This window comes from Gadus chalcogrammus, chromosome 6 (assembly GCF_026213295.1).
Source record: "Gadus chalcogrammus isolate NIFS_2021 chromosome 6, NIFS_Gcha_1.0, whole genome shotgun sequence".
NCBI lineage: Eukaryota > Metazoa > Chordata > Actinopteri > Gadiformes > Gadidae > Gadus > Gadus chalcogrammus.
In genome coordinates this window covers 13165779-13187922 of record NC_079417.1, presented here as the reverse complement: position 1 = coordinate 13187922, position 22144 = coordinate 13165779, and the positions used below count along the sequence as shown (strand labels likewise).

Here is a 22144-nt window from a genome sequence, read left to right as displayed (position 1 = left end):
CATTTTGATCAGCATGACATAAGCAATTTATAAAGGGGGAAAGGGCAGAGAATTCTACATAATCATTTGCATGAATGTACCAAAGCATTTGCAACTTGTTCAAAGAAATGAGAAATTTCTTTTTGATTTGCAAAAGTGACACAATGATGTGAAGATTGAACAGGTAGTTTTGAGAATTTCAATTCTGATCTGAGAAATGTACCAAAGCGACTGAGAAAAGCTGTAATACATCTGGTCGGTTGAAGGACCACAACAATCCACGTAAATTATAGGGTCTTTAACTTCATATGTATACAGTATAAGACATTTTGTTCTAGTGGGTATATCTTGTTCTACTGTTACATATGTAAAATAAGCCAAATAATGTCAACCAACAAGAAAGTGTAAATTGAATATTGAAACCATGATCAGCCTGCACTGAAGGAGTAGGCCTACTATTTTAGCATAAGAAATGGTAGTTAGGCTTAGGCCCCTACCTACAATTGTCTTATATTTTCTGTCTTTGTTCCACAAGAGGGCAGCCCCTTACAACGTTAGGCCTACAGATGTTGTCACCCACTAAGAAAGATTATCGTGACCAAAGATTGTATGTCTGTCGCACAGTATTTTGCTTAGATCTACAATCTTAGCTTTTAACCTATTGATTACTCATTCATTTCTATTTTCATCCTAATTAATCAAATGAGAAGCAGGCAGCCACGCATTCAGAATGTATTTAGCCTATATGCAACCATATATACGTTTAGCGCCCTCTGTTGCTTCATTTAGGTAATGTTTGATGGAAGGACGGCAACTGTCAGCTGCCTAACGTGTGGCACTACATTGATTGATGATCTGGAAGTTGGTGCATACAGTTGGTGCTCTTTCGTTGACCACTTCAAAGTGTGAAGGAATGGTTGATTATTTACATGCAAAGCCAGACTCAATTCTCCAGAGTAAAATCACATTTCCGAACATCAGATAGGCCTATTAATGTTAGAGAATATGAGGCCTATTAAGTGTTAATAAGAGAACAAAGGCATTTGCTCTGAGATCTTGCTCAACTAAACATTTTCACAACGGTTGCAATGTGTCATTCAGTCCGATAAGAAAACTATCTTGTTCAAAATGTCAGTAGTGGATCGCAAGTTTCAGTGGAAGACCTACGTATACGTGGAGGGAACATGTAGGTCGAATTCTCGCCTCTTGTGAACTGAATTATGATACATGCGTCAGAAACGATAGGCCGGGCATTCTGCATCATCACAGGAGCCTCAAAGGGCCAGGAATGAAAAACTTGCGCAACAAGTCAATCAATATCAATATTGATATCTTCTGTCGATACAGGATATTGATGTGGCTGTCATAGATGGTACTGAAAAAGATGACTGATTAGTTGTTTCTGTAGTGGGCTGGAACGAGAAAGAAAGAATAAAATAAACAAGTGAGACTGAAAGAAAGATAAGAAAGATAAAACAAATCAAATAATGACGGAATGAAAGAGTGAAAAAGAAAGAGTGTCAAAATGAATGAATGACAGAATGAAATAATGAATGAATGACAGAATAACAGAGTAACAATAAAATAATGAACAAAGAAAAAATGACAATGAATGAAACAATGAAAAAATGGAAGGGTTCCACAATGAAAGAACAAAATAAAGAATGAATATGAATGAAAGAATCATCCCTCTGTGAGACCACCCGTTCCTTCGTAGATGGTCAGGCCGGCCCAGGGGGTTTTAGGTGCACTGCATAGCTGTAGACCTGGGCCGCTCTCGGGGCCTGAAGGAGACGATGAGCGTGGCCCAGCCAGAGGCGGGTCCAGACATGGACCATGTGCTGTGTCATTAATAACACTGGCGGGAGGGACTCTCATCACATTTATAACGCTGTTTAATGCTCTGTCTCCGTCCGGCTGCGTTGGGTGAAGTCTCCCAATGGGCCCATAGTTTCTCCAACCTTGAGGTGGTGAATTGCGGCCTGTCCCTGATGGTGAGCTCTGCGCTGGGCCCGAGGCGAACGTTGGTCGACATCTCGTCCATATGGGCCCTCTCTGCCGGCCCTCAGGGCGCTGTGCGGCATGGGCGAGGCAGCTAGGGACATGGCCTCCAGGTTGCTGGCTGTTGAGGGGCCCAGTTCAGGGTTCTCTCCTAACCACCAGTTAGACGGCAGCATAAGGATTACACACACACAGGACTACTGTTGTTCTTATCCGTGTCGGTCCTAATTGTAGTAGGTAAAGGTGTTCGGATTTAGCTTCATGTCGGAACAGAGACAAAGAGAGAGAGAGAGAGGGAGAGAGCAACATGGGTAGCCCACCTATATAAAAAAAAAGTAGGGAGTACGTTTCATGAAGAGAAATCACATTTTTGGATTTATAGCCAAACTGACATTAGATTTTAAACAGATGTGTGTGTTTTATTTCAGGATATTGAACATTTAAATTGTGCTAAATGTATTGTTATAATATGTCAACAACAATAAGTCTGACTCAACTCAAGTCTTTCTCTGTAAATTAATATAATTTAATGTTGCACTGGTTGTTGGTATTATTATGTACCACACACTTTAGCCTAAATTGGAAAAAGAATTTACAGACATCATGTGCTAGTAAATAACATGCCTCTTTACACAGAGATTGATAGAGGTAGAGAGGGAGAGGGAGAGGGAGAGGGAGAGGGAGAGGGAGAGGGAGAGAGAGAGAGAGAGAGAGAAAATTCGAGAGAGAGCTAATACGATAAAGAAAGTGCTAGAATAGAAGAGATTAGATGGAGCTGCCTCTGCCAAACGTCAAGCAGCTGTCTAGCGTCACCATTGCTGACTGCTGACGGACAGGCCCAACTGAGGGACAGAAATAGACCCCCAATATCTGGCCCCAACCAACTCAAATGGGGAGGACAAAATGCCACATTTGCTTCTTTCATTAGAATTTTTTTTATAATATCGCATGTATGGTCTTATCCCAGACACATGTTAGGGGGTTTGCAATGCACTTATTCATCTGTCAGCTATTCCTGAAAGCCTCGGCCTGTGATTAAAATCAGCCAAATACTGCTCACCCTTTACCTATCCCCTCATGGTATAGTTCAAGAAGTGGACCCCTATTTTAGTAACTCAGGGCTGGAATGTCCAGCTGTTGTTCTTTGCACACAAACACACACACAGAGACACACCGGTGAGCGCTACGACGGGTCCCAGACTACTCCCTCAACTACCGACTTCACCCCCCCAAACCCGTCGCCCCTGGCTCTCTTCTCCGCTGTTGGCCAGACGGACCGCAGACCGCCGCACACCTCGGTCCTTTCAGCAGGACCACCAACACCACAGACATCATGGAGGCCATCGCCATATTTGACGCACCAGGAAAAGGCCGGGGACTCAAGGCCACCAAGGAGATGTGGGCCGGCGACGTGGTGTTCTCAGAGGCCGGCCTCGCTGCCGTTGTATTCGACAGGTAGGCCCCCGTGGAAGGGAGAATGCATGGGGGCCCATGTGTGTGTGAGTGTGTGTGTGTCGGGGGGTGTGTTCATTTGCAGCTATACTAGCGATATTAGGAAAGCAGAAGCATCGGAAATGTCCCTTGAATGGGTGTTTAACCATAACTAGTACCCATCACTACTATGAAAGTAAGTAATCTAGAAATGTTTGTGAGTTTGACCTTTCCAAGGTTTACTTTAATTAACTCTATTTTATGTCCTGTGACGTTGAAATCACAAGGCATACTTCATACAATGGTGTTGATCTTTCCACACACAATCTGGGGAAGTTATTAAGCCATGCCTGTTCATCGGCAAGGGCCATTATTAGCGGTGTTAATGTGCGAGCAATCAATCGGCCAATTAGCGGGCGTTCCACCAAACTAATTGTGTAAACACCCCGATGCCCAGACTGTAGTAGCGCTGTCGTAACAACAAGGCTGAGCAGCATTGTGCTTGTCTCCATCTCGCTCTACAGTATGGCGGAACGCATATGTCACAGCTGTTTCCGCAGCCAGCCCAAGCTTCAGCGGTGTGGTCAGTGCAGATTTGCGCACTACTGCGACCGCACATGCCAGCGCGCCGGCTGGGCAGAACACAAGGACGAATGCGGTGCCATCAAGACCTTCGGCAAAGCCCCAAATGAAAGCGTTCGGTGAGTAGGAGGAAAAGGTCAAAGGATCAATGGAACGCACCCATCCGTTCCCTTGACAACGTCATCGTTCTGTCAGCTGAATGCAACCCCCAATTGATGTTGGTATTTGGCAAAAATAAAAATCAAGCTTTTTATTGAGAAGTATATTTCAATTAGATCCTAGTTTGACACTGGTAGTCTGATTCAAAAACGGACTTCAAATGATCATCCATAATCAGACTCATCTCGAAGAGGAAATACTCCTCAGTGTCCAAAATGAAAGCAAGAGGGCAAGATGGGGATGAGGATGCGATAAATTCGTCATAAATGTTTGGCGGTTCATTGGGACCGCAGGTTGACCGCGCGGATCGTATGGCGCCTGGACAAGGAGGGGAGCCTGGTGACCGACACACAGATGACCACCGTGGAAGACCTGGAGGACCACATCTTCGGCATGCCCGACGACGATCTCCAGGAGATCAAAGTGGACATCCACAACTTCCTGGACTACTGGCCGCGCAACAGCAAGCAGCACAGAGTCGACGACCTCTCACATATCTTTGGGGTGGTGCGTTCTCCATGGATACCTGCTCTCACAGTCTGCACTGCACTGGACTCATCCCTGTTATTGTCCTTTTAAAACTCTTGGTATTAGATCGTAGAGGCAGAATTGCAATCAATAATTGCTATTTCGGTGTTCCATTAAACAAATGTCAGACCCTCATTTACATTTATTCAGTTGCTGACAAATGATTAATATTATAAATTATTAAGCTCAATAGGAAACAAAACAAACGTATTGAAACAAAGAATACATCTTTCAATCAAATAATTCCTCAATAGAAAAAATATATATTAACTTTTGGTCTTAACACCTTTTCTCACACAAACATCCCATCGAATGGTACCATTATCTATCATATTATAAAGCCTTGTCCTTTATCCCCCAGGTCAACTGCAACGGCTTCACAGTGAGCGATCAGAAGGGGCTTCAGGCGGTTGGGGTGGGCCTGTTCCCAACCTATGTCTGGTGAACCACGACTGCTGGCCCAACTGCACAGTGATTCTCAACCACGGCAAGTACGTAACGCATCTCAGTGGAGGACCCCGTCAAAGATCATGCGTCATGGGGAATCTGATGCTGTGAATGATGCCGTTTCTGGTATGATCGCTTTATATGTATGAGAGTGAGAGTGAGTTTAGGAGAGAGAGTATTGTCTGATTGGGTAACATGGGTAAAATGATTCCTGTTTGTTTTTCAGTCAATCGGCTGTGAATACTATGTTTCACTCTCAACCGAGGTGCGTCACCTCAACCCTTTTTGAGTATCATCTATTCAAGCACTGTGTAAAAGAATAAATAAACATATAATATTTATATGTTCATTTAAAATAAAACCTCACTCACTTTTCATTCACAACTATCGACCTATAATCGCATCTATACTCATTTCAATCCATCGATCATAGTTATTTTTGTCCCGGTTGAGAGCCCCTTTGGCATGCTGCTGAATGTTTTTAACCTTCATCAAGCTAATGTATCTCATTCCAAAGCTACTTTAGATTACATGGATGTACCTGCCTGGAACAATGTTCCATTAAACAGCGACCAAAGAGAGCAAAATGTGTTTGATGTTAACACACGTTTTCACTTTTCAAAAAGGTTTTTGTCTCACATTTAAACCAGACTGACAAAAAGTTTGTGAGCAGTGCATTTTATGCTAACTCTAACCTCTGTGCTATAGAATAGTATTTTTTTTTATTTGCAAACATTTTCTTGCATTAATATATGGATGCGTTAAAGTCGCAATGTGTAAGATTGAGACCCTCCCGCTAAATAGACTTACCAATCAAAAAAAGTGTTCTGTCCTCTCTAATTGGCTTTGCAACTGTGTGACTTGAAATAGGGTAGCTAGGATAGCTGGATGGGGAGTGGTATGGGTTTGGGGAGTGTGGATAGCATAATGGTAAAAAAAAAAAGAGGCCCAAATTTTTTTTTGTAGAATGAATTATAGCTGTGATTTTATTGATAACATTATTGAAATCACTATCGATTAGCATCGACTATATGCCCAGTTTATTCTAAGCCACAAGGTAGTTGAAATGTTACAGTGCAACATTGATGTAGTTGGTAAGAAATTAAGTACATTATAATTTTACCTTCAAAGGACCATACATATCTAAATATGTCTCAAACTAATATGTTTTAAACTAGTACAATTATTTTCTGAACAGAAGCTATCAATAATTTGTTGAAGTTGTACGCAGGCCATCAAGCTCTTCAGTAGGACCATGCAACTCAGATTCTTATTCTTCTAAATCTTTCTTCTTTGTGCTGTTCCCAAAGGATCGAGCTGCGTGCCTTGGGTAAGATCTCCGAGGGAGAGGAGCTGACGGTGTCCTACGTGGACTACCTGAACGTGTCAGAGGACAGACAGAAACTGCTGAAAGCGCAGTACTTCTTTGACTGCACATGTGACCACTGCAAGAACCACACCAAAGATGACGTGAAGATGGCGGGCAAGGAGGTGGATGGCGTCAAGGTAGCCAACAACCTCTACTTAAAATAAAGCATTTTAATCCCCTAAGGGAAATTCAAATGATTTAGTACGCTTGTGCACACGCACACAGGCTCATGCATACATATTCTTGCACACACGCTCGTTGCGTGCAAACCCTACCCCCCCCCTGATAGGCCTATATTCTGGTTGTCAAGACAAGCAAGCACGAGCTTCCACATAGATAAGAACTGGCCTAACATTGAGCTACATTTCCCTTTACATATTTTTGTATCAGTTGACCGTTATGATTGAGGTAAACATTAGTTTTATTAACCCATGGTTTAACTAAAAGTGCATGCATATTTTAGCCGTCATTGAATCAGAGAAAAGCTCCCTCCGCCATCAATAGCAAGCTAACAAACTGCCCTCTACATCCATGACTGCGATATGATCATTTGGCTACAGTTAGAGCCACGTGATCAGTAGTGTTAGTGTGTCACAATCGGACAGAGCTGTCAGCCAAAAAGATAAGGGGATTTGGAGTCCATAAAGATTAGGAGAAAGGGTTGGGAATAAAGCCTTTCATGCAATACTGGGGCCGCTAGTAGGAGGGATGACCTATAGTTTGTCGACTTTGCTACAGTCACAACCTTAGCACTCAACAGAAGGTAAAGATTATCAGGGCTATGTTATCATGGTCCCTAGACTTTGGCTCAACAAACTATTGGTGCCTTTGAACATGTACTTTCAGAACATGCAACAACTTGTGTTGGAATTGCATAAGTACATGTGTTGCAAATATGTTCATGTTTGATAAATCCAAACTCTCTTTGTCAGGTACCTGAAGAGCAGGTGAAGGAAGCAACAGATTATTGCCGTGTGACTCTGGAGAAGATTAACAAGTCTCGTTTGAGTGGCGACTATCATGAGGTATTGTCCGTTATAGCCACACTTGTCAAACAATGAAATTCATTACAAAAAGGTCAAGTCTCTTTCAGAATATCCTCCATTCATTTGATCTGCCTTCTTGAACAAAGGTGGTCGTCATGTGCAGAGACTGCATGAAAAGAGCAGAACCAGTGCTGGCCGAAACACACATCTACCTTCTGAAGCTATGGAGCACACTGAGCGAGGTGCAGGCCTATCTGCAGTTTGTTGATGATGCAGCAGACCTCTCCCGCAAAGTGGTTGAGGGCTACAAGTAAGTATCAGGGAATGTGCTCAACCCCACTTCCCTAATCATTTGTGTGGCCTTTTATGCAAGCAATTTGTTCTAGTCCCATGCTACCAACCATAGAGCTATAGTTAAATTGTGTTCCCACTATCGAGACGTGCAACTGAATTGCGGTTCTCTAAATCCAAACTTTACAGCAAAATCTACCACCCAAACAACGCTGCCCTGGGCTTGGCTACCATGAGATCTGGAGTCTCACACTGGCAGGCAGGGTTAATAGACGTTGGCCACGGGATGATCTGCAAGGCCTATGCAATTCTCATGGTCACCCATGGACCTACTCACCCCATCACTCAGGACCTAGAGGTAAGCCCGGCGGAGAAATGGTAGCCTTCTTGGATGGCAATCACTCGAGCATGAATGAAACTTATGCCTGTACATTTCTGGCTATTCAATATCATTTGTGATACACTCCCTCCTTACAATACCCTTCAACGACCTTGACTGAAAGCTTACCGCTGCCCACTTCCACAGGCAATGCGCATGCAGACAGAGATGGAGTTCAGGATGTTCACGCAGAACGAGTACGTCTACCATAGCATGAGAGAAGCAGCATTGAAGAACCGACCCATGACCATGATGAACGAACCCGTTTCTGTACAGGACGGAATCAAGAACCTCTTCCACAGGAGGAAGTGAACATTGCAGTCCATACAAACCCCTTTTGTTGAACTAACGCTTGCTTTTGTAGCCCACACTATACCCAAATAGATAATAAAACTTCACCAAGTTCCGTTTGCTTATTTTTTTTTTATTAGGAAAGAAATTATACACGTTTGCTAATCCTCTTGTAAACAATGCCACCAAGAGTCATGGTCTGAAATGGAGAAGAAAATAAAAGTTAACACACTGTCTATGTGCACCATTAGTAGGCCTATGAGAAAATCAGGACCATTGTTCCTACTTACATTAACAATAGTGTTGGCATCAACCAATTCTGTGACAGACTCGATTCCCTTGAGGGAGACCTTCAGCTTGTTTCCTTCACGCTTGACCACAGCCTGAAAGAAAGGAAATTCAAGTTTGGTATTGCAGCAATACACATGACAAAGTAAAAAAAACAAACCAAAAAAATATTTGGCCAATTGTGTACAAGCTAGACAGCAGATACTCTGGTAGGAAGCAGACAGTAGTCTACCTTAATCTTCTCGCCGGTGACGGTTTCAAGGTCAGCTTCCTGTCCGACGATGAAAGTGTTGACGAGGACCTTAGTGCCGGTGGTGACTGTCACTTTGAAATTGTCGCCATTTTCTTCAATTTCAGAAAGACTCTTGATGTCCTTGCCTTTCTGGATGAGCTCATCAGGGAGACCTAGTCACAAGAGACCACAACCAAATCAGGATAAACACCAAAACAAAGTGGTCACTAAAGGAGTACCTGTGACCTAGTGTAGCAACAAATAATAAGCAATAGCTATAGTTTCAAGGACAGTTCCTAGCACATCAAGACTATTCTCTATATGCAACAGAATAGTGTAACAAATCCTTACTTGACGGTTAATTTGAGCCGGTAAACATAAAAATACCATCACCTTACTGTAGGCGAAGCATTGGGGACGAAGAAGAGGGGTCACTCTGTACAGCATAATGACCATGAACAATCAACATGCCTCTCAACTTACCAATTGCCTTCATGAAAGACTCAAAGTTCTCCTGGGACTCAAGTTGGTATTTTCCAGTGAAAGACATGTTGATGGAAGACAAATAAGCCAAAGACACAGAGTGTCACCATCCCGTTTTATACTCTACTCAGCCCCCTGAAACAATGATTAACCACAGCTGTTTCAAATGAAGGTAATCCCAGCCCCCTTCCCCTGGTAGGCTCAAACTAGAGCTTCACAAGATAACAGGGAGGAGTTAATGATGGTTTGGACAGTGGCTGTATCATATTTAGATTCAGAGTATGACTATATGAGAGATGAGGGCAACCTATATTTAGGAAGAAAAACTTCAGTGGAACAATAGTGGCTATCTCATAATGATGACAGCCACTATGAAAAAATACCAGTGGTCAGCACCTCAAGTTTAAGTGTGCTTCCTTATGAGGTAGGAATGATACCAATATGAAAATAAAAAAAAACGCAATTTGTTTAATTGCATTGGCAGTTATAGTTACGATTCACTGGGTCACGGAACATTTTGGCATACTTTAAGCTGCTGATAAGACACAGAAACACTTATTGGCTTATTGTGTCCCCCCTATCTTCCCCCTTTCTTCTTCTTATCCTTCTGTCCTCCTCTCCTCCTCTATTCTGCTTTGCCCTTTGCCCTTTGGTTTCTTGTTTTTAATTACAACCTCTGTCTTCCTTTCCTTCTTTCTTTCCTGTTACAGAATATTTTGTCCCTTGCTGCCCTTCCTGCCCCTGTTATTATTTATTCTAATGTCAAAACTGATGGTCTGAGTCTTTAAACTATTAGCTTTGTCTGTGACTTTCACAAACATTATCACACTATAAGCATATAGATAGGATGGTAATTTGCAGGTGATTCCTAGCCAAATTCACCTTATCCTACTTATCCTTTACTTAAAATGTTAAATACTGCCAAACATTTCCACAACATCAAAGCTCAATGTTAACATGTTTCGTATCAACAATCTCTAAAATTGTATATTCTGATGATTGAGTATATGCGAAAAATCTTACTGAAAAGCTCTTTGGCAGATTAAATTCCAGCAGGTTCGGAAAGAGGCAGACCAAACCCATTTCTGGTAACCCTAAAACAAACAGGAGAGCCCATGCAGTAACATTCATGTCAACATTTGTCAATATTTCCAAATGCTTGTAAAGGTCAACAGGATTTCACCGGGCCACTTCTCCAACATTGCCTCATCGTGAACTGTTCACTACATTCAGCCTGAACTGAAGCACTGGTCAACTATCAGAGGCGGCAATACAATGAAATGTGTCAGGATACAAAGTAGAAATCCATCCTCACTAAATGTCTGAAAAATAGTCAAATTCTTTCTGTGAGCAAATGTATTTAAGTTAAATACATGGAATTTGTATTGTAAAATACATAAAGTAAGCTGCCGTTTACTCTTGTATCTCTGTCACTGAAGGAATCAAGCATGAGGTGTTGTACGTCTCAGCAGCAGGTGATGTTATCTGTTCATCTTCATGGAAACATTTCTGCCTGAAAGGGCTGTCGGACAGAAATCGTTCTGCCTAGAGTGCTTCCTGCCTTACAACGTACCTAAAAAAGTAATTGTAGTTTTGTTGTCTACACCATACCAAATTAACCTGGGAACCAGACAAATCTGTGAGCTCATGTTTAATTGCTTTGCCATATCAGTCAGAGCCCCCTTCCGTTCAAGAAGATTGAACGGAGCAGACCTGGCCTGGCGAGGGCCAATCACAACCTTGTATCAACTATGAGGCGATTATGATAACTGTACAGAGGAACTGATGTGTCACCCCTTTCATTGCTCTGGCTTGGCTGTAGGTCCATCCAGCTTCTTCCAGATGCATTTTGATCTGTGCCCGTTGATCAAATCAAACAATTCATGAGAAGTTTTTGTAAATTGGGCTTGAGATGTCAGGCTATAACCAAATGGTTTGGTTCTGTTGCCTAAATCTCATAAATTATCTATTTGTTTTAACTAAAATACAAAATACAAATGACAAAACACCAACAAGTCATTAATACTCATATTTTCAATGCATTTCATTGAAATAATGCCCCCGGTCGATGACTCCATTCGAGGATAATCATTAGAAAGAGAGGGTCAAATAAAAGCCTGAAACCATAAAGTATCTGCCGGCGATGGATGTGATTGTGATTGTGGCAGGAATTGATTGAAAAAATGTTATCATGATGGGTCAAAGATCTGATCTGAGTCTCATTGCAGATGACTCCAACCAGTGATGTTGGAGGCCGTTCAAAGGTGACACCTGTCAATGATTGTAACGATTGTTGCATCAGGGATATTTCAAGTGGAGTTGAAGGGGTCCTTGAAGAAGATGCCAATTCCTTTCAGGCTTCAAAGAGGTAAAGAAACAGCAAATAGATATGGATAAGACAATGCACCATAGAGCTATACAACTAATAAAAAAAAACAGGTATAATGACTATGAACTACAGAATCCATTGTCAATTGAAATTCATTTTATTGTTGACTATTTTTGGACTATATATATTTATTTTTTTACCCATGTATGTAACATCATGTAAGATGATGTAACAGTTTGCAAGGTTTACATCTTGTTTGCAAATATGTATCCCCACTGCAGAGGATTTAAGTCCCATGCAAATAAAGCAAAACAAAAAACACGCCATTCATACTCTCTCTTAGTTTATTCGACCAGACATATTACCAGGACAATGCAGGTAATTTTCAGTAATTTCTTTAATCACTACTTCTATACATAGAAATATATAAACAAATGCACTCTGGACATACATACACAGGTTTCCACTCAGTGACATAGCCAGGTAACAGGGCCCTGATACCATGCAGCGTCAGAGGGAGCTCATTGGTGGATTCGATGGGGTAGGGCGTGGCCGGCCAAATGCATGAGCCTGAGGAAGATTTGATTGGAGTCGCTGCTCTCCAATAGTCCGGTTGGATCGTAGCCATCCTCTTCGGTGACACAGGATTGGTCAGTTGTGCAGCTCTCTGAAACGATTGGGGGAAACAGAGGGAGCGAGTGAGTTCATGTTGCATTGACGTTAGCATAAAAGCAGCAAACATATATACTTAAATAGCCAAGCAACCATAACTTGGGTTATTTTGAGTGAATGAGAATCAATGAAGGTTTCTTTTTTCATCATGTTCTTAAGAGTGTTATGATTCCTGGACTTAGAGAGACAAATCCTCATGGAGTAACCGGAGTCCATGTTCTAACGGTCAATGGAGGATTTCAGTAACACAAGCTTCCAGTGACTGAGTCTGATTCACTCAACAGTGGCGTAAACTACAATCCAGTCCTTCAGAGTTGTGACGCCGGATCTCTTGAAACACAAACACATGAATGCACCTGCATCGCAGCAGAGGCCAGAGGCGGCGCAGTGTCCGCCCTCGGAGCCGCAGGGTTTCCCTCCCGCCTGGCAGGGGGTCAGCAGGTAGTTCTCCTCCGCACAGTGGAGCGTCTCCGGGGAGCCCAGGAGGCAGCCCAGGCCCTCACCGCAGCAGATGCTGGGGCCGAAGCAGCGGCCCCTGTCCCCGGGGCCACAGGGCATGCACTGGGGACAGACACAGAGATGGGAGACTCCAATACATTGCTATCCTCCCGCAACACAATGGTCAGCGCTGCTGACCTGTTGACCCTGACTCTGCTCTCTCTGGTTTCTGTTGGCGAATAATAACTTGACCGGTACTTTTTAAACCTGCACTACGTAACTTTTCTATTCAACTACTATATGGCATTAAAAAAATGTCTGAACTAAAAAGTTTCTGAAGGATAAAACGGGCTGCCAGTGAGAATCATCCAGGGTATGTATCTGTTTAAATCATTTTATTCTGCTAATGGGGAGAACATTTAAGTTAAACATAAACATATCTTCTGACCACAGTAAATCCAAGCCCACTCACCTTGCGTTGCGGGGCGTCCATCAGGGATCTCTTCCCTCCGATGGGGCAGTTGGAGATGTAGCATGCAGAGCACGCCGACAGCAGGAAAAGCAGGGACACTGAAACAGCTGCTCCGGTCATCTCTGTGAACGGACGTACAGAAGAGCACGGTACCAGAATGAGACCACAATATGTGATCCTGTACCTGGTCATACATATAATAGGCAACAATACAAATGAATAGAATTGTACTCACTTCTTAACGGACTAAGGTCGCACAGTCGATATTTAGAAATGTTACTTGGGTGAAGTTCCTCTTGGTGAAGATGCTTGTCCTGTTCTGGTGGCTGCCATCCCTTTATATACCGTTGCAGGTCTACATCGGCGAGTGATGCCAGAACCTCAAAGCCACTTAGGGGATCCTTAATGAACCTTTTTTAAGTCACGTCCGGAGAAGGAGCCTCTGTATAGGGGCCAGACCAGGGCAGGTGAAGGGACGGCGTTCAAGTGACCTGCCTCAGTGGCCTTTCCCATTAGAGATGATTAGGATAGGGCTGGCCGTCCGTGACCACGCAAGCTTTTAGACTGCACAAGGTCAGAGGGATCAAGAAGGAAATGGAGATATGAAAAGGCTGTGACCAAAGGATGACAGCTGATGACATGATGCGGTGGCAGGTGCACAATGCGTGTGTTGCATTTTTAAGGAGTGCAACACAATTTTTTTCTCAGCTTTTGGGCCTACTCATTGTTTTTGTTGTTAGAGGAGGACAGAAGAGACACTCCCACATGCATGCACACACACACACACACACACACACACACACACACACACACACACACACACACACACACACACACACACACACACACACACACACACACACACACACACACACACACACACACACGCACGGATTCTTCCAGCCATTTTCTCTCTTGATTAGAAAGTTTCTAATTCCCCATTAGAATTGATTCACACATCGCCCAAGGTTATGGGTTAATTGATCTAATATGCCAATTAATGCAGATTAATGATTAGCTTCAGTGAGGCTGAAGAGAGTGTTCACTGTTTCAATGGTGTGAGCTCAATTAGAAAGCGCCTTACTTTTACTCACCGTCATATCATCCTAATGGTGTATGACGGAAGCTAATCAAAACCTTCTTACTTTAAGTTCTGTTCCAAAGGGCAGGCGAAAAAAGTTCAGTTGAATGATGTTATCGCATTCAACAGACAGATAGACCATAATTACTTTTATTTTAAGAGTTGTTTATAGGAAATGTTGCACACTGGTCAAACTTGTTTGCGTTATACGAGTGTAAGGGCTTTCTGCCCAACCCTAAGCCTAAACCTTATAGCTGTGTATCCTAAACCTAACAAAGTACTAGTGTTGCCTAAACCTTACCCTAACCCTACGTAGTTATTTTGCCTAAAGCCAACAAAGTCGTTGTGTAGTATAAACCCAACAAAGTAGTTGTGTTGTCTAAACCTTACCAAGTACACTGGAAAAAGGTTTTTAAGCCGTACTTCATCTGATTATTATTTTGTAATTCAATTCAAAAACATTTTTTGTTTTATTTTTAAAATAACTTTTTTTCATTTCAAAATACTGTGAAATATAGATATTTTTTATTAGGAGCTCAATTAAGAAATATCCATTTTGACAAATGTAAATTTTTAAGGTTGTGTATTCAACTGATTAATCATTTTGTCATTCAATCCAAATAAACATTTTTTGTTTTCTTCCTAAAACACAGTTATATTTGATTAGGAGCTCAATTTAGAAATATTTGTTAGACAAATGTACAATTTCAAGGTTACGTACAAGCCTGCGCATGCGCACGAAATGCAAAGATGCTTACGACTACTGGACCAAACCGCAGTGTTGCCAACTTAGCGATTTTGACGCTATATTTAGCTACTTTTCAGACCCCTTTGGCGACTTTTTTTCAGCGACAAGCGACAAATCTAGCTCCTTTTTCAGCTGCTATTGGTGACTTTTGGCGACTTTTTGAGGTGAAAGCACTGTCGCTATTACCTCTTCACAACGAGCACCAGGTGCCTGCGCGGCCCCTCCCCCGTCTCAACGCACTTACAGGCAGCTCAGTCCTCGTGGTAAAAAGCAAACTCAGGAACCGGATGTCCTTGCAGACCTTAAACTCCATCCTATACATCCGATATGGATTAAAGCTGTCAGGTGAAGCTTGCTTTGAGCACCAGCTGCCTGATCATGTTTTGAAGCTTTTTGGAACATCAGCTGCTTATTCATTCAAGGTAGCACCTACAACTGAACCTGCAGTAGAGAGCCTTGACCAGAGTGACGATGACTCACTGGTTCTGTGAGCTAGCACAGCCTGTCTGTGTCTGGAGGGAGGTCTGGAGTAGGCCTAACTCTGCCATTTAGATTGTTAATATATATTGTATACAAAAATATGTTATGTTTAAAAATGTTCATGTTTAAATGAGAAACAATTGTTTGATTAAATTGTAATCTTTTTGATTGGATAAAACAAATTATTTCTGATAGATATTTCTTAAATGAGAAACAATTGTTGGAGTGAATCAATATTTTTTTGTTTAGGATTTAACATACGATTTAAATGTATTAACTTCATTCAAAGAATAGAATTATACTTGGTGCCAAGTTGTATTATTTTGTTTTTATGAACATAGGAAATATTGTTTGAGGCAAGCTATATATTTGTCATTGGCTCAAGTTATGTAATATAGATGTGAACCATTACCCTAGATTTTTTAAATTGGTTCAACAGAAGGCTTTTTCCAGTGTAGTTATGTTGCCTAAACCTAACCATTGTTGCCTTAACCTAACCAATTTTGTGTAGTATAAACCCAACAAAGTAGTTGTGTTGACTAACCTAACCAAGTAGTTGTGTTGCCTAAGCCTAATCACATTGAAATGTACAACTTAAAATAATAAGTAATCTAAGTCTATAAATAATACGTGACTGAACCTGGTTGTCCTGGATGAAAGTCCTTTAACTGACCTATTTATCCACCGCAACCTCCTCACACGCACTTTGTCGCTTTTTATATGGTGTCACCTGTCTTCCTTAAGACTTATCTGGCAGGAAGGGCTATCTGGCAAAAAGCCCCGAAGACAAACGTCCCCCCGCGGGTGTTTGGCACGGCCCTCATCAATGTAGAAACGGGGGTTGCCTGCCCCTTAGTGGCTTGAGTAGAGCACTTCATCTGTCAAACTTTCTCTTCAAACAAAGTACTTCCTAGATACTATGCACTCATTAAACATCAGTGCTCTGCCATGCGATCCCCACAATGTTATGCCATTCTAGAGGGACAGCAAGTAGGTTAGAATTAGCCTTTGATTGGACATGGTTCTTCATAAATAAACATCATTCCCCGCTAAACAGAATGAAGACCCCTTTGCATCCTCAAAATGTTGTCTTACTCTGAACAACTAGGTGTGTATCAATTCAACTTGGGTTCAGTAGAGGATTGTAGATTATTCAATGTCTATGCAGAGGCATTTGAACTGAAGTACGGCAATTGTCTGCGCTCATAATCTGGGATAATCCTCACTTATTGCCGGAGACAATTCATTTCAGCAATGTCAAATGAAAAATGAGATTTAGAATTTTGGCAATTGTGAACGTTGGTGCTTTGGAAAAAAAAATTCTTGCATGCCTGTCTGTCCCAAAAGCTATGGTAAATCCTTACTATAGAGAAATGGAGATGTCTATCTGGCGTTTCCTTATTTTTCTGCAGGAAGGCACTAGGCTTGTTGACTTCCTCTCCCCTCCCTTCCTTCCTTCTCTCCGAAGGTACTCATCTGAAAAATGAGAACAAAGTGATTGTTCCTGTTCTCTTTCTTAAGTCAGTGCAAACGCTGTCTGTGGACGGGCGCCTCAGTCAGAGCCGCACAAGGTGCAGAGCAACAGCACAGAGAGAGGGATAGAGGGAGATAGAGGAGATAGAGAGGGAGATAGAGAGAGGGACAGAGAGAGAACGCACAGAGAGACACCACAGCTGCTGCTTCTGCTGCTGCACCTCTGCCATTAGAGAGTCATCAGAACCATAGGAGTCTGCTGCGCTGTGCTGGTAAGTTCCACACAACACACGCACACACACACGCACACACACACACACACACACACACACACACACACACACCCAGGCAGGGCTTCATGGTGAGACGGTGGTGCATGGACAGCGCTTGACTTGGCATCAGGGCATAGGAGGGGCTACTGATGTGGATTGTTAGGAATGCAGGGAATAAGGCAGAGGAAGGGCTCGGGGGTCCCCGCACATGATAGATGGATGGTAAGTAATTATAATGGAAGAATAAACAGATGAAGCATTTATATTGAGGTTGATATACTTTTAATCTGAATGGAAGCATTTTGAAGAGTTGCACTGAAGTTATATTGTAAGGTTTTTCAATTAAACTGTAGTTTAAGTTGTCATGTTCATCATGGAAATTGTAATTGGGCTCAGACATGTCTCAAAATTACCGTCAGAGTGGCAAAAACCAAAACCTAATTTTCCGTTAAATTAATTTTGCTCATTAGAATTACTTTCCTTTTCATCATCTTCACGAAAGTCAACAGCATCATCTACAAGGATTGCATTCAGACTTTCAGTCATATCTCTAGCTCTATAGCTCTATCATAATCACAATTAAATAAAGGACAATGTCTACAATAATCTTCAGATTACTACAAACTGCACTGTCATTCAAAATGACGCTATAATACATTATAGGTCATACATCATTCACTGTGTTTTCAGTTGAAATTCTGATAATGCATTAACCATTTCCGAGATTCAGCCATCCCTGATCAGTGAAAAGGGTGATCAGAGCAGAGGGAGCGAGAGAGAGAGAGAGAGAGAGAGAGAGAGAGAGAGAGAGAGAGAGAGAGAGAGAGAGAGAGAGAGAGAGAGAGAGAGAGAGAGAGAGAGAGAGAGAGAGAGAGAGAGAGAGAGGGGGGGGAGAGAGAGAGAGATTGAGAGAGAGAGAGAGAGAGAGAGAGAGAGAGAGAGGGGGAGAGAGAGGAGCAGAAGGTAAGTGAGAGGTGGAGGTGACCATCTCCACGCTTTAACTTCCTTATTTTGGAAGAGAAGATGGGAGAGAAGAGAAGCCAGTGAAAAAGTGGGAAGTGAAAGTAACTAGAGAGGGGTGTGCACGGACAAAGTGGTGGCAAACATTTTTGATAAATGGCTATTGCAATGCTGCCTGTCCTACCAAAGACAGATCATGGGTCAGGTATCATTGTATATTGAAAGCAGAACAACAAAGTGGTAAAGTACCCGCGAAAGAATGCTCTGTCCTCTTTTGAGAAGCATGTCAGGTAGAGAGCTCTGCCTCCTCTCAGTTCCCCTTACATTATGAGGCCCTATCAGATTCATTTCTCTTGCACTGTTGCACTGATGTCCCCGTTGATCTCTTAAATCTAGGAAGAGGATGGACAGTTCCTCCCCAGCAAGAAGTCCCCCTTTCAGAGATGACCTGCGGCCAGCGGCTCAGCGTGGTTTCTACTTAAGCCACTCTCCGCTCAACATTAAACCCACAAACCTCTCTTCTCCCAGATACCCTGACACATCCCCCAGCAGATACACCTTTAGCCGCGCTTTCAGCCCCCACAGGTTTGCCTCTATGTTTGGATCCCAAGACAATCATCACGATCAGAAGGAGGGATCGCAAAAACGCAAAAAAACACCTCTCAAAAAGGATGCAGGAGAAGGTGAATCCATTGAGAGAGAGGAAGAAGAAGAGACAGAGAGAGAGGGTGCTGAGGCTGGCAGTAGGAAGAGAATAGCCTTGCTGCCCCATCGACCCCTTTCCCTTACTCCTCCATCCGTCGGCCAGGAAGCCATCCCGGGCATGATCGATCTCAACCGACTGCAGCTCCAGAGTAGCCTGTCCAGGTGCGGCCTGCGCGGTCCTGCCCCACCTGTTCAGGTGAAGGAGGAGCCCCTGTCTTCTCCCCCTCCAATATGGCACCCGCCTCCGCTCTTCCTCCATCCCCCTTCCCCATACTTCCCCCCTTTCCACCCCAGCCTGCTGCCCTTTCCTTTCTTCCTGGCGGGGCCCATCATGCACCTCTCCCCGGGAACCATGTACCCCAAGCAGGCCCTCAAACCTGGTCGCCGAGGCCCAGACGGAGGCCCGCGTGGAGGGAGCACGACCAGCGCAGAGAAGCTGGGCTTCAACGTCCAAGTGGACGACAGCTACTACGTGGACGTGGGCGGGGACCAGAAGCGGTGGAAGTGCCGCATGTGCGAGAAGTCGTACACCTCCAAGTACAACCTGATCACGCACATACTGGGCCATAGTGGCATCAAGCCCCACGGCTGCCACCTGTGCGGGAAGCTGTTCAAGCAGCTGAGCCATCTGCACACTCATTTGCTCACGCACCAGGGCATGAGGCCCCACAAGTGTCAGGTGTGCCACAAGGCCTTCACGCAGACCAGCCACCTGAAGAGGCACATGATGCAGCACAGCGACGTGAAGCCCTACAGGTGAGAGGAATCGCCGCTGCGCCATCTGCTGAAGAAACCTCTTCCATCTTTTCCGTTATCCCTTCATCCGGATCACTCGTCCGGGGGTGATCTCCTCTCCCCCCCAACCCTCCCCCTGACTCCCTTCCTTCTCCCCCCTTCCCCCTTCTCCTCTAGCTGTGGTGTGTGCGGCCGGGGCTTCGCCTACCCCAGTGAGCTCCGCTCACATGAGCTGAAGCACAAGAAGGGCCAGGAGAACGTGTGCGTGGAGTGCGGCTTGGACTTCCCCACGTTGGCCCAGTTAAAGAGACACCTGACCACCCATCGCGGACCCACCCTGTACAGGTGAACACCGGCCGTCCATGTACAGCCACAGGAACACCATGGGAGGGACCACAAACGCAGACAAAATGTGTTGTGACAGTGTGGGGGGGAGAAAAAGAGCATTTGGGTTGGATGTGTTACTTTTTCTCGGTAAATCAAATGAGATTGACACTGATCCATCCGCAGGTGTGGGGAATGCCAGAAAACCTTCCAGTACCCAAGCCAGCTTCAGAACCACATGATGAAACACAAAGACATCCGGCCGTACATCTGCAGCGAGTGCGGCATGGAGTTCATACAGTCCCACCACCTTAAACAACACACACTCACTCATAAGGTAGCTCTCCTCTCTTTGACACACACTGGGGACAGAATAACTATATTGTGTTGATAGACATATAAAGAACTGCATGAAAGTGAGACCACCTTTACCGGGTGTAAATAAAACGATACTAATCATTTGGCAACTTGATCGATTCTGGTTGATTTCCTTGCTATAGGGCATACATAACATTTTTCTGAAGGTTTCTATGAAACTTTGTTTTGTTTCTCGGAAACTTTGTTCATTCAATAAATATCAATTGAATGGATGCTAAATAAGAACTCATGCCCTTTCTCACACATCCAAAAACCTTTCTCCTCCTCCCTTCTGTTGTTGTTATTCTTCTACCAGGGGGTGAAGGAGCACAAGTGTCGGATCTGTGGTCGCGAGTTCACGTTGTTGGCCAACATGAAGCGCCATGTTCTTATCCACACCAACATCAGGGCGTACCAATGCCACATGTGCTTCAAGAGCTTTGTCCAGAAGCAGACGCTCAAGGCCCACATGATCGTCCACTCCGACAGCAAACCCTATAAGTGCAAGGTGAGCCATCAGTCAGGAAATCGACATCTACAAGCAAACCTTGCATTTGTGTGTGTGTTTGTGTGTGTGTGTGTGTGTGTATGCATGTGTTTGTGTGCATGCGTGTGTGGACATCTGTGTCACACATATAAACACACCATTTTGACCACAATGAAAGCGCTTTCAATGTTCTACAAACCACTTTCACCAAAGGCATCCACCCACAAACGGGGCATTCATTGTCTTCTCGCTGCTCAACACTGTACACACCAAACAATCCACGTGGGGCGACAAACCAAGGGCACTATTGAACAAACCTTGCATTCTTTCGGAGGGTGAGTGTGGAAGGGCCTCCCTGCTGGAGTGTGGAGCACGCCTGGTGTTGTGGAGGGGGGGGACGGGGGGGACGCGACGGTGACCAGATAGCAGACAGTCTTTTGGCAGAGCGAGACTCACCGTCCATAGGAAGGATATCGCAGCACAAAGTGCCTCTCTAACAATGGTCCCCCCCCCCCGCCCCCTGCTCCCTCACCGCCGGCCCCCCCGGAGCAAAGGGCCCACAAATAGATTTCATCTTGCTTTCTCCGCTACTGCAGGGGAACTTCCTGTTTTCTCACGGTCCTCTCGGACAGTTTACAGTCCCTCTCTCCTCCTGGAGGAAAGGACCACCCTAATAAAGAAGAATGCAAAGGAAGGACAGGACAGAAGCTGCCATGCCATGTTCTCCTCTCAAGCCCCTCTCTCTCACTCCCCTGTGGCTTCCTCTTTCCCTCCCACTACCTCTCTCTCTTCTCTCTATCTCTTCCGCTCTCGCTCTCTCTCTCTCTCTCTCTACCTCTCCTCTCTCTCTCACTCGCTCTCTCTCTCGGTCTCTCTCTCTCCAAACGCCCGTTGTCTCGCTACTTCCACTTCTCCCTCTCTCTCTCTCTCTCTCTCTCTCTCTCTCTCGCTCTCGCTCTCGCTCTCTCTCTCTCTCTCTCTCTCTCTCTCTCTCTCTGTCTCTCCATCTCTCTCACTCTCTTTTGTTGGTCTGTATAGAGGTAGATAAATACAATTAAATGAAATTAGAGGAAGAGAAGAAAAGGGATGTATAGGGAGAAAAAGGATGTGATTGCAGGGCTGAATTGTGCCTGGCTGGACATTCATTGATGACTACATGTTTGCT

General features: G+C 43.9%; 4 protein-coding genes across 7 annotated transcripts in view; 2 read left to right on the top strand and 2 right to left on the bottom strand.

Annotated features, from left to right (window-relative positions):
* The first annotated feature begins 3101 nt into the window (after window positions 1-3101).
* smyd1b (SET and MYND domain containing 1b) lies at window positions 3102-9231 on the top strand. The gene is given in 11 exon segments (XM_056592021.1): window positions 3102-3435; window positions 3936-4112; window positions 4446-4659; window positions 5042-5102; window positions 5105-5171; window positions 5354-5392; window positions 6438-6633; window positions 7429-7521; window positions 7629-7792; window positions 7963-8131; window positions 8300-9231. Coding segments are annotated over 11 exon segments (1467 nt in total). The 5' UTR covers window positions 3102-3313; the 3' UTR covers window positions 8465-9231.
* LOC130384040 (fatty acid-binding protein, liver-type) lies at window positions 8556-9564 on the bottom strand. The gene is made up of 4 exons (XM_056592027.1): window positions 9447-9564; window positions 8964-9136; window positions 8734-8826; window positions 8556-8642 (listed from the first exon to the last, which is right to left on the bottom strand). The coding sequence occupies exons 1-4, from the start codon at window positions 9511-9513 to the stop codon at window positions 8592-8594; spliced, it is 384 nt and encodes a 127-aa protein (XP_056448002.1). The 5' UTR covers window positions 9514-9564; the 3' UTR covers window positions 8556-8591.
* A 2547-nt stretch (window positions 9565-12111) lies between these two features.
* Window positions 12112-16415, bottom strand: LOC130384039 (isotocin-neurophysin IT 1-like). Of its 3 annotated transcripts, none has more exons than XM_056592022.1 (5): window positions 16340-16415; window positions 13593-13921; window positions 13358-13479; window positions 12804-13008; window positions 12112-12442 (listed from the first exon to the last, which is right to left on the bottom strand). In XM_056592022.1, exons 3-5 carry the CDS (start codon window positions 13475-13477, stop codon window positions 12297-12299), a joined length of 471 nt encoding a protein of 156 aa, XP_056447997.1. In that variant the 5' UTR covers window positions 13478-13479; window positions 13593-13921; window positions 16340-16415; the 3' UTR covers window positions 12112-12296. The 3 variants fall into 3 exon arrangements, with proteins under 3 accessions (XP_056447997.1, XP_056447999.1, XP_056447998.1); XM_056592024.1 differs by having other exon boundaries at window positions 16307-16348; XM_056592023.1 differs by lacking the exon at window positions 16340-16415 and adding an exon at window positions 15373-15674.
* znf366 (zinc finger protein 366) overlaps window positions 15089-22144 on the top strand; it is an 8819-nt gene continuing 1763 nt past the window's right edge. Inside the window, exons 1-5 of one of the 2 annotated variants that reach the window (XM_056592020.1) lie at window positions 15089-17411; window positions 18768-19832; window positions 19989-20156; window positions 20322-20472; window positions 20809-21000. In XM_056592020.1, the coding sequence (XP_056447995.1) occupies window positions 18775-19832; window positions 19989-20156; window positions 20322-20472; window positions 20809-21000 (1569 nt within the window). In that variant the 5' untranslated portion in view covers window positions 15089-17411; window positions 18768-18774. Of the gene's footprint in view, window positions 17412-17460; window positions 17634-18767; window positions 19833-19988; window positions 20157-20321; window positions 20473-20808; window positions 21001-22144 lie in introns of those variants that run through there. The other variant, XM_056592019.1, reaches the window with a different exon arrangement.

Coding starts and splice junctions, on each gene's coding strand:
- LOC130384039 (XM_056592022.1), bottom strand. CDS start 13,477: ATGACCGGAGCAGCTGTTTCAGTGTCCCTGCTTTTCCTGCTGTCGGCG. Junction 13,009..13,357: donor TGGACGCCCCGCAACGCAAG/GTGAGTGGGCTT, acceptor GTCTGTCCCCAG/TGCATGCCCTGTGGCCCCGG. Junction 12,443..12,803: donor TGGCCTCTGCTGCGATGCAG/GTGCATTCATGT, acceptor CAATCGTTTCAG/AGAGCTGCACAACTGACCAA.
- LOC130384040 (XM_056592027.1), bottom strand. CDS start 9,513: ATGTCTTTCACTGGAAAATACCAACTTGAGTCCCAGGAGAACTTTGAG. Junction 9,137..9,446: donor GTCTTTCATGAAGGCAATTG/GTAAGTTGAGAG, acceptor TCTTGTGACTAG/GTCTCCCTGATGAGCTCATC. Junction 8,827..8,963: donor TCACCGGCGAGAAGATTAAG/GTAGACTACTGT, acceptor CCTTTCTTTCAG/GCTGTGGTCAAGCGTGAAGG.